Source organism: Oryx dammah, unplaced genomic scaffold (genome assembly GCF_014754425.2).
Source record: "Oryx dammah isolate SB20612 unplaced genomic scaffold, SCBI_Odam_1.1 HiC_scaffold_20, whole genome shotgun sequence".
In the NCBI taxonomy this organism is placed as follows: domain Eukaryota; kingdom Metazoa; phylum Chordata; class Mammalia; order Artiodactyla; family Bovidae; genus Oryx; species Oryx dammah.
This window is the reverse complement of record NW_024070204.1, coordinates 60,818,787-60,830,971: the sequence shown is the minus strand read 5'-3', so window position 1 is coordinate 60,830,971 and position 12,185 is coordinate 60,818,787. Positions and strand designations below refer to the sequence as shown.

Below are 12,185 nucleotides of genomic sequence, written 5' to 3'. Positions count from 1 at the left end.
TCTGGAGATGTCAGCCATCATGTTGTGAATTCATCTGGGCAGACCTGTGGAGAGGCCTAGGTAGAGAATTGCGGCCTCCTATCAACAGCCAGCATCAACCTGCCAGCAAAGTGAGTTAGCTATCTTGTTGGAGCTAGATGGTCCAGCCCCAGGTGGCATTGACTGCAACCTTAAGAGAAACACTGAGCAGAATTGCCCAGGCAAGCTGTTCCGGAATTCCTGACCCAGAGAAACCATGAGCTGTGAAGTGAATATTGTTTTTAGCCACTAAGTTTTGGGGTGCTTTGTTACAGAGTAATAGACAATACATGAACCAAGCACTTCCAGACGTACAAGCTCAGTTTCGAAGAGGCAGAGGAACCAGAGATCAAATTGCCAACATTTGTTGAATCACAGAGAAAGCAAGGGAGTTCTAGAAAAACATCTATTTCTGCTACATTAAGTACACTGAAGCCTTTGACTGTGTGGATCACAACAAACAGTGGAAAATTCTTAAAAAGAGAAGAGAGTACCAGACCACCTTCCCTGTCTCTTGAGAAAGTCTATATATGGGTCAGGAAGCAACAGTTAGAACTGTTGGACATGGAATAACAGACTGGTTCCAAATATGAAAAGGAGTACGTCAAGGCTGTATATTGTCACCCTGCTTATTTAACTTATATGCAGAGGACATCATGAGAAACGCTGGGCTGGATGACTCACAAGCTGGAATCAAGATTGCTGGGAGAAATATCAACAACCTCAGATATACAGATGACACCACTCTAACGGCAGAAAGTGAAGAGGAACTAAAGAACCTCTTGATGAAGGTGGGAGTGAAAAAGCTGGCTTAAAACTCAACATTTAAAAAACAAAGATCATAGCATCTGGTCCCGTCACTTCATGGCAAATAAAAGGGGGAAAGTAGAAGCAGTGACAGATTTTATTTTCTTGGGCTCCCAAATCACTGGGAACGGTGACTACAGCCATGAAATTAAAACATACTTTGTTGGAAGAAAAGTTATGACACACCTAGACAGAGTATTAAAAAGCAGAGACATCACTTTGCCAACAAAGGTGTGTTATAGTCAAAGCTGTGGTTTTTCCAGTAGTCACATATGGATGTGAGTTGGACCATAAATAAGGATAAGCACTGAAGAATTGATGCTTTTGAATTGTGATGCTCTAGAAGACCTGAGTGTTCCTTAGACAGCAAGGAGATCAAACAAGTCAGTCTAAAAGAAAATCAACCCTGAATATCCATTGGAAGGACTGCTGCTGAAGCTGAAGCGCCAATACTTTGGCCACCTTATGTGACGCACCAACTCATTGGAAAAGACTGTGATTGAAGAAAGACTGGGAGAGATTGAAGGCAAAAGGAGAAAGGGGTAGCAGAAGGTGTTAGCATCACCAACTCAATGCACATGAACTTGAGCAAACTGTGGGAGATGGTGGAGGACAGAGGAGCCTGGCGTGCTGTGTTTCATGAGGTCACAGAGTAGGACATAACTAAGGGACTGAACAGCAACAGCAACAGTCAATACACTAATTTGATCCTGCCTGTCAAACTGTATAGTACTGGAGAAAAAACCGCAAGTTGGACAAACTTAGCAATTCACTAACGGTTACAGATACTTAAGTGTTTAACTCCTAAATGAATACACAAGCTATTAAAGCTAAACCCAAATTCTTTCTATGACACTATCCTCCTTGGGAGCTCACCCTATGACAGCGGTCCCCACTAATATCTTTTGTCATGCCTTTAGTCATAAATTATATAAAAGTGATATATTTTTTCATTGGAACTTTCATGGTAGCAGCTGTAGTAAATGTGGTCCTCAGTTCCAGTACTGGGGTTTCTAACAGCTGGCCCACAGTATTATTTAAGCCACTCTTAATCTCCTGAACTTACTCTGTTTCTGAAAGAAGAAAAAACCTGCCATGAGCTTCTTTTTACTGAAATAAAAAAGCTAAGGAGAAAAAAGAGAATAGTACTGGTTTTTAAGAAATTTTTCCAAATACATTTTTTAAATAATAAAAAAGAAATCCTGAGTCATGTGTTTCTCAGGCATTACCAGAGTAGCTTATTGCTAGCATCAAATTCCTATCTCACATTTGACTTGGGCAACATTTATAATAGGCCAATACAGAATTTACACACAAAGCAGATCAACTCTGAAACAGTAGAAAAAACAAGTATAAAGATTAATCCATATGTAACTGGGCAAACACAAAAATGTCCTCAACAATTCTACTCTATTACTCATGAATTACCCTTACTATTAGGGATGACTTCTTTAAAGCATATTCTACAAGTCATTAAAGGTATGGAAGAGAATTTATTTCACTTTGTGAGGCTTTACTTTCACAATTATACATACCCTTGGCACAGGAAGACCCTATCAAAAGTCTATTAATTGACTTAAGGTAAATAGGTTGGTTTTATGAGACTTTCAGACAATTAAGTTTGATAAAGTTTATGATTATCAGGATTTGTATACATGATCACAATCAAAAGAAAGAGATAAACCAAAGAACAAGACTTTCTTAACCCCTCTGAAAACATAAATTACAATTTCTGGTCAAATGTTATTCCTATGCTATATTCATTTTTATCTCATTTTCCATTTTATACTCTGGCATTTCTTTTCTGAATACAGGTTACATATAATATTATGTGTTAACTCCCTCGTCTTAATACCATAAAGTCACCTGTTTTACCATGGGTATATTTTTATCATTTAGAGTAGATATGCTTATTAATAAGCCAGTAATACTCCAGTAACTTTGTGAATGCAAAACACTGAGAAGTAAGAACAAATAATGGAGTTATTATTTCATGGATCCTCACTCAAGTTCAGGAAAATTACTTCTAGAAAGCTGCAATTCTGCCAAATATATTCTATGTTTAAAAAGAAACTGAAAGAAAAGTGAAATTACTGGAAACCTTTGACAGTTCACTAGACATTGTATGCTTTCAATAGTTCAACACTGTTATGCTTGATAATCAAGAGTAAATTAATAGGCTAACATCTTTAAATGTATACTTTAATTAAGGTATAAAGTATATAAACAATCAGGTAAGCTTATAGAGAAGCTGACCAAGATACATAAATTAGGAGATATAAGTGTCCATCTAAATTTTCTATACTTCATCTTTTTTTCTTTTTACAGAATATTTATTAAAGTTGTTTAATATACAGTTTTTCATTTGTCATTCTGGAAGTCCTTTTTTAGAAAGACTCTTCTTTATCTGATGACAAATAGGAGCCACGTTATCAGTGATTATTCTGGACCTCCACGCTGAAAAGGAAGAAATAAAGCAATAAGATTAGGTGTTTCATTTACAAAGAAAAATTTCATGGCAACTATACAAATCTGAGACATTTTAAAGCAATGATCTTTAGGTCTTAAAACCAATTTCGGATTTTTCATTGCTTTTGGGCTCTCATATCAATATTATAAAGAATTTCAGATCTGAAAGGGACTCAAGGTTGATCAAGGTCAATGGTCCTCAAATTTCTTGGTCCTTTACGCTATAAAAAAATTAACGAGGACCCTGGTCAGGAACTAGATCCCACACGCCACAACTTAAGAGTCTGCATGCTGGAACTAAAGAGCTCACATGCCTCAATGATCAAAGATCCAGAATGCCTACAAGTAAAACAATAACAACAAAAATCAAACAGATGCAGTCAAATAAAGAATTTAAAATAAACTAAATATTTTTTAAAAATTAATGAGGACCATAAAGAACTTTTTTTCATGGGGTATATGTATTTTGCTATTTATCATACTATATACTTGTACACATATATCCTTTCAAGCACATTTACCAAGGGCTCAAACATCATTTATTTCTCATAGTCCTGGCCTACTTGACTATCCCTGTCTTAGGTATGGACACACCTTGACAAGACAATTGGAAGAACATGTAAATCAGCATCTGAAACTCCAAAGCTAATAATGTTAAGGTGTCTTCCACAGTATTAGGATAAAGAGCAACAACGTACTTGGATAAATTCAATTTCTTCTTGAGACACAAGTTTCCTTCTGTATTTCTGAGGTAAAGTTTTTATCATCTCTGCAGTGTCTGGTGGACCCTGATGCATGAGCCAGTCTGGTGATTTACTTCCCTTAGAATGCTGTGAAATTGAAGAAGTATGAGATGGTAGTCCTGCTGATCGTAGAACTTCTGATACTGAAATTAAAATAAAAAGCCAACTTAGAGGGATTGTTCAGGGTCTTAAAATACTATTTTGAGTTATTATTGAATAATCAAGTTATTCTTAAAATGATTAAGTATTACAATTCCAAGAGGTAAGTATTATAGAGTAACTTGGTTGGGTAGCTATATAGTTTCATAAGTTTAAAGCAAATGAGGTAGTTTTAAGTGAGTGAACTACTAAATTGAGTAAGTTCATAAAATAATGAAATTTTTAGGTAGTGGAGTTCAATCCATGTGGATAACTGACATTACTTAAGTTTTGCCCTATGGTAGAGATTACAGGTACAATGGAGAATGAAAAAGGTGGAAAATGGAGATGAGATTTGTTTTCTCCAGACTTGTCTGTCACCTGTAAATTCTTCAAGAGTTACAATAAGTTAAAAATATCCATATAAAATTTGTTAAAATTCTCGCTGAATTAAAGTTTGAGTATCGTATACTAAAGACAGTGACAGACGAGTAAAAGAAAAACAGAACTTGTTCAGAATCTTCAATTACTTTTAATGGGTAATGACTACTAAGTTCTAAGGCAATCCAAGAAACATTTACTGATTGAATGAACAGATATATCAGTGAATGAGAAAGAGAAGGTTAGCTGGGAGAAAGAGATTGGAATGGTGGTTATTCATCATAATGTCTGCAGATATAAACATGGGAGATTCTTCTGAAGGACAGAGAAAAGGTAGAACAAAAATTCCCATATATAAACTCAGTATCACCAAAAATTCAGAAATACCTACTGTTAAGTTACTACTTTTTAAAAGTAAGTAACAAGTTAGTTAACACAACCTAACATACCACTGTGACCTAAGCTACAATTGTTAACCTGATTTTAAAATGAAAAATAGTCTATAATAAAATATTCATGTATGGATCTGATTGTACATATTTTTTTAGTCTAAATAAACTGCAGCTTACCATTTGGTTTAGGATTGTCTCTTCTGTCAGGGAACCTTATTAATGGAGTATGTGGCTTGACTACCTAAAAGAAAAATGTAATGCATGAGAAAGAAATGAAGTACTAAGATAACCTCATTAACTACGTAAGAAAGAATCTATTGAATCCCACAAGCAGATACCTTTGTTAAAATAACTTAGTACTTGACAGCAACTTTAAATTTTCTATTAAAAAATTACTTTAAAATTTTATTCTTGTATTTCCCTGGTGGCACAATGGATTGAGTATCCACCTGCCAATGCAGGGGACACAGTTCACTCTCTGGTCCAGGCAATTTCCACATGACGCAGAACAACTAAGCCTAAGCGCCAGAAGCTGGCGCTTTGTACAGGAGCTGTACAAAGCCTGTGCTCTAGAGCCCATCAGCTGCAACGACCGAGCCCACATGCTGCAGCGACTGAAGCCCACATGCCTAGAGCCTGTGGTCCACAACCAGAGAAGCCGCTCCAATGAGAAGCCCACGCACCTCAAGGAAGAGCAGCCCCCGCTTGCCGCAACTAGAGAAAGACTGTGCTGCAACGAAGAACCAGTACAGCCACAAAGGAATACATAATTTTACTCTTCCCCAGCAAGGATAGCTAGTCTATGAACTACTGTTTATCTTATTTGATATTCATAATAAATTTGTACTTTATACATCACAAAACATTGTACTGCACTGCCAACTGACCTCAAAACAACCCTATAAGGTGACATGGATTTTACGTTGCGTGACTTCCAAATCATCCTGCTGACTGGTAAGAACTGGAAGTTTCCTTGACTTGTACTGACTATTGTTTCTGTACTATGTTTTAATACTTAGCAGTTTAGAATAGGATAAAAAGCATACCGAAAATCAGGTAACCAAAAACACTTTTTCTGACAACAAAAGTAACACATGTTCTGTGTACAAAAAACTGGTAAAAACACAGAAAAGCACAAAGGAAAAAAACATTATCTATAAGCTCAAAACACACATGAAATATATTTAAACATCTGATAACTCTTGACTTTATTCTTTTTCCTATACCCATAGAAATACATGTATTTAGATAACTTTTTAATAAGCTATTTGAAGAGTATTAATTTTTTATCCCTAAAATTCCAGATAATGCTATAGAGGAACTTAAGCAGAACTTTCAGTATGAAATCATCTGAATATATATAAAATGTTAAGACTTAATAAACAGAACCCTAAAAATAACTTCTCACTGTGTCTAGTAACTGTTTCTTTTCATAGCCAAGCTTCTTGAAAGAGTGTTCTATCCATCGTCCAGGCTGATGTTTTTTCAGGATAAACTTCAAACTGGCATTTGGCACCTACAGGTCCATCATGATCTGGCCTCTCCCTTCCTCTCCAGTCTCATTCTCCACCATGGTACCATTCACTCCAGGTACTCTGAAGTACTTTTTATTTCCCTAATTCATCATACCATTTCCACCCTCATTCAACTGAGAGCTCATGTGCTCTGCCAGGAAACCTCTCCCTGGTTCCACCCTACGTCCGTGTCTCTGCTTTTGCCTGACTATCTTGTAAAACAGCCCGACTGTCACTCTTCTCTTGAGAAGATTCCCCATCCCTAAATCCCATTTAAAAAGGACTCCTATGTTTCCAGAGCAACCTGAACATCTTAAGAATACTGTGTAGAGGACACCTAAATGAGCCAATGACTACAGGACAGCAAAGTTCCTGGAAGGGCAGAGACGGAAAACGAAGAACTTCTGCAGCAGTACCCAGGACCCAGTACATGTTCAGCAAACATCAGACAAACGAGTGAACAGACTATGTGTCACTCAGGGTTAACTGTACAGGCAGATGAGTATCTATACACACACTTAAACATACGTACATATACCAGAGAGAAAGAGCCCATTTCAACATAGTTTTTGTACACTTCAAAGCACAGTAATATGCCCTTACAGGTCAGTTGGCTATCCTTTTATTTGTACCTTTCTAAGTCTCGTAGTTTCAGCTGTGCCTCTTACATAACATATAACATTGACTATTCATTTGCTGGCCAACCTGAGAACACTTTTAAAAGGGGAGTGAGACCACTTACATTTATAACTCATAAATTTGGTATATTTTCTGTCATATCATTATTGAACATCCTTTGTCCTATGATCTTTTCCTTTGCTTTCATTTGTGGGGCTGGTTGGCTGGTTGTTGGTTTTTTGGTATTTAGAAAAGACCTGTACTTTTGTATAATGTTTATGTTATGCTGTTACCTTTATATAATACTCTCAATTGCCTGTTTCTGAGATACTATCTATTGGTTCACTATCACTAGAAAGAATGAAGGTAATTGACGGTAATCTCTTCTCTGCCACCCCTCCCCATCTTTTACTACCAGTTAATAACTAGAGGCAATTACAAGTTTATTCTACTTTCTGTATACTCTTCCTCTTATTCCTCCATTTAAAAAGTCTTACTAGATATATACTGTCAGAGCAAATACTACCAACAAGTCTTTCTCCCTTCTCTGCATTATCTAGCCTTAATTCTACAGTTAAATACACTCAGTGATTATATCCAGCTCCTGTGTTAAAACAGCTACAAGTACAACCAAGTATTCCTTAGTTGTCTGATGCTCATTCCCTGGGAGAGCTAGTAGGAAGAGCTTTGGGGAACAGTATTCCCTGAGTTATTAAAGGTTTAGAAGAGTTTGTGGCCTTTATACTTGAAGGTCAGTGCAGCTAGATAAAGCTTAGGTTTATATTTTCTTTCCTTAACTACCTTAAATATGCTATCCACGTTTTCCTTTAAGAAGTATTATTGTTGAAAACTGATAACTTAGTAAGTGGTTGGTCTTGTTGCTTGGATCACCAAATAATTCTTTTCTTTAAAAGTCAATGATTTTACTAGAATATACCTGTTAGTCAACAAACTAGGTCAAATCTCTCAACTACAAGGTATAACTTTAAGTCTCTTTTTGTATCAGGAAAGTTCTATTAAATTATAGGTATTGAGACTTGGTCAACTCTACTTTCACTTTTTCAGAGACTTATTATACAAAAGTTGCATCATCTTGTCTTTATCTACTTCTGTAACATTCTCTGAATCCCTTTAATCTTTTTTCATTATCTTTGATTTTTTGGGGAAACTTATTTTATGAAGGAATCCACTTCTACAATTCATGAAGCCCAGGCTAAGTTAAAAGTGATGCGTTCTGGAGGAAATGACACTCCACTCTGGACCTTCTGGTTAGAACTACTATCTTCTCTTTCCACCTCAACTGAAAACCCAGCCTCATGCTGCCTCAATCCCTGTCCTACGATTCTTGGAAGATGCCAAAGTCGACTTTGTTAGAGGCTTTTTCAGAGGAGAAGACAACTCTTGCCTTCTCAGAAGAACAACCCTCTACTTACTTTATGAGGCAGATAGCAACTCCAAACCACGGACAGGTTGGGACCTGCGCAGGCCTCAATCGTTATCTGCATTTTTAAAATCCCTTTTCTCCTTTCCTCTACTATTTACTTTAGGAAAACATCTAAGTTGCCCATTGACCTTTGTGTTCTTTCTAGTTTAGTGTCTATTCCTGAAAGGTTCTTTTCTTTTATTCTTAATTCTTTACTGAGTTCAGAGCTGTACCATCCCTAAAATCTTAACCTAAAATCCAAACTCAACTACAGCCTTTTAACTCTCTTCTTTGTTATTTCCCACTATCAATTTCAGCCAGCCCTTCATTTCCTTGATCTCTCCCTTTTCTCCCAGTCAAGTGGTTCCATCTTGACTTGACTTCCTTTTTCATCTAGCCTAGACCCACAGTCCACTGAGCAACCTCTTAGCACTTTCAACTGCCTTGCTGTAAATCTCAAACCCTGAATTAACCCAACTACCTACCTTCTTCCCCTGTGTCTTATACAGTTAAATGATTTCCAACATGATTACCTCTTCCCTACTCCTGCATCATCCCAAACATATCAAATATACATTGCTTGGCATTCAGGAGGCATTTATAACTTACTCTTCTAAAATTATTTTTAAATACTCTGCATCCAGCCAAATTCCTCTACTTAATGGGGACACCATGCTTTGTGAATTCCTATCAGTTTGTGCCAGTCTGCTGAAATACTACTCTCTCTTTAAGATACCGATCAACAAGTTCTAAGCTCTGTGAAAGCACCATGTATTATCCTGTTGGCACTGTGGTCCCAGCACTGAGTACAGGCCTGGCACAGAAGTACCCAACACATTTTGCTAACGTTAACATGTTATCAGCACATACTGCTTTGTATTATGAATGTGAATATAAGTCTTCGCAGCTCTGTTAGAAGCAGACAAAGTGAAAGTGAGGTCACTCAGTCGTGTTCAATTCTTTGCGACCCTGTGGACTATAGCCTACCAGGCTTCTCCGTCCATGGGATTCTCCAGGCAAGAATACTGGAGTGCGTTACCATTTCCTTCTCCAGGGGATCTTCCCGACCCAGGGATCAAACCCGGGTCTCCCGCATTGGAGGCAGACGCTTTAACCTCTGAGCCACCAGGTAGAAGTAGACAGGCCATTCCTTATTCTGTATCTCACAGCATCTTTTTTGTTGCATGTATTAATAGTTCTTTATTATTGCTGTGTGCTGTTCCACTTTAACAAGTCTCCCACACTTTTTATTGCTAATGGGTATTTGGATATTTTCTGGTTTAGGTGTTATCATGAATAAAGCAACTATGAACATTTTTATCTTGTTTTTTAAATAGGTATATGCACTCATTTCTCTGGGGTATAAACCTATGAGAAGACTGCTGGGACATAGGGTAGGTATGTCTAACTAGTAGTAAAGGCCCACCAAACTTTTCCAAAGCGGCTATACTTTTTTAGATTCCCACCAGCAATGTATGAGAGTTTCGGATGCTTCGTGTTCTCATCACCACGTGGCAGTGTCAGTCTTAATAATTTTGGTGGTTTCCTGGTTTTAATTTGCATTTACCTAGCAAGTAATGATGTTGAACATCTTTTCACTGGCTTAGTGCTCATTCAAATATCTTGCTTTGTGCAATATCAAGGTTTTTTTTTACCCATTTTTTAAAAACTAGGCTATATATTATTGATATATATAATTATCTATTAAGGATACCAGTCCTTTGTCGAGTGTTCTCTTGTCCTCATAAAATCTTTAATTAAAGCTTAATAACTACGCACTGAATGAATAAGTGTGGATCATTCATTGCAATGGGAGCAAAGACTGGGATCTAAGACTATACTGCAGAGCGAAATAACTAAAAAAAAAAAGTCTTTCAAGAGATGTACTTGTGAAAAGGGAAATGCACTTCTCATATCAGTTAAAAGTTAACTGTACAATAACGCAATTTGAGTTGGAAAAAAACTTGAGTAAAACAACCACAAAGTGGAGATTGTAGCCCTTTATAGCCCAAGTTTAATTTTCCTACGTAAGCTAAAGACCACAGTTGGAGAAGCAAAAACAAAAGCTGTCAGGAGTTAGTAACTGATGAGTGGATTGATAAAGTCCCTCTAGCGCCAATCTAAATTCAGGGAAAAAACATTACAGAAAAACTTAAATATATATTTTTTCCATTCTCCCCTATCAGGCCTATAACCAGACGCTGGTTGGTGGAGGAGAGTATCCGGCGAGGACGCAGCTCGCAGTTCTCTGGCCATTCCCAAGACCTTGAAGGGACACTGGGTCAGAGCGAAGGTTCGCTTCCTTTCACTCCTCTACCGCCTTCCTTCCGATTGGCTGATTCGCGACAACCTAGAAAATACCGGTCGCTGATTGGCCAGCATATTGCCAAGGCAGCCAAGCCTGCAGCCTGCTAAGAGGCTAAGGAGGTCTCGGTGGAGGGCAGTCCAGGGACTTTGCAACAGCTAAGTGCCTACCTGCGGAGATGCACTCCCTCGGCCTGGCTCGAATCGTCAGCTCCGTCCCAGGCTTCACTGCCCGTCCCAACAAGCGCAAGGTCCAATTCTCACATACACCCGGGGAAGTAGCTGCTGGCCCTAGGCAGGGCCGCGGTCACGGCACCGCCTCCACCACCGCCTTTCCTCCCCAGCGCGGTGCTACAGTCAGCACCTTCCATATAGCCTACGGAGCGGAAAGGCGACCGAGTCTCCTTACCTGAACGACCCTGCTGGCAGACGCCATCTTGCTGCCCATCATGACCCCCGAGAAGGGGCAGCTTCCGGGGCGCTGGCGAGCCGCAGTTTTAACAGGCGTCCCGCGCGGCTCAGGGCGGGCCCTGCCTGTGGCGTCACGGAGGAGGAGCGGGCGCCGGGGCAGGACCCTCCTCCACTGTGGAGCTAGCCCCACCCCCTGGTGCCTGACACCGCCCCGCCTCTCTTCCCGCTGGGGAGCTGACCCACGTGTTTCCCGTTGTTTTCGTTTTGCAGGTAAAGATTTGTGATGTTGGATTTATTTTGTTCATCAGACTATGAGTGACCTAGGACCATTTCTTCTCCGGATAGTCAGTTTTTAATTTCAGCGTAGTCCAAAATGTAATATGAAACCAAATAAATAATATAAATTCTTTTGTTCTAAAATGAACAATCTTGTTAAAATTTGGGAGTAAGAAGCAAACTCAGAGTGGTGGCCAATTCTGACTCTATAGGTTCTATGGGTTTCATATTCCGTTGCTTTTTAGAAATTTGTTTAATTTTTTTTTACTGAAGTATAGTTGTTTTACAATGTGTTCATTCCCGTTGCTTATTAACATTACTTGATTTGGTTTTCTGATTCCTTTCTCTACCATTACTCCTGATATTAAACTGCTGCCTGCTTCGAGTTCGAGAAAACTCAGAAGTTCTAGTTTTTTTTTTTGAAACATGAGCCATCCATCATTCCCCCAAGTTGTATTAATGTTAAATTCTATGGTAAATATTAGTGTTTACAATGTTAAAAAATTAATACACAGTACAATATGTTGCAGCTATTTTGTAGGTAATGTAACACATTACATTATTGTAAATATTTAGAGCAACAAATTTGTTTTGATGATCTAAGTCAATGTTTTCTAAATCTAGGAGAGTTATTTAACCTAAATATGGGCCCTTCTGATTCAGAATTTCTGGAGGAGACCAGGAATCCTTT

General features: G+C 38.3%; 1 protein-coding gene across 1 annotated transcript; it reads right to left on the bottom strand.

The window, feature by feature from the left end:
- Nucleotides 1-2,298: 2,298 nt before the first annotated feature.
- On the bottom strand, nucleotides 2,299-11,339 carry MRPS36 (mitochondrial ribosomal protein S36). The gene is made up of 4 exons (XM_040262653.1): nucleotides 11,217-11,339; nucleotides 5,126-5,189; nucleotides 3,993-4,180; nucleotides 2,299-3,282 (listed from the first exon to the last, which is right to left on the bottom strand). Exons 1-4 carry the CDS (start codon nucleotides 11,256-11,258, stop codon nucleotides 3,265-3,267), a joined length of 312 nt encoding a protein of 103 aa, XP_040118587.1. The 5' UTR covers nucleotides 11,259-11,339; the 3' UTR covers nucleotides 2,299-3,264.
- Between the last annotated feature and the right edge of the window lie 846 nt (nucleotides 11,340-12,185).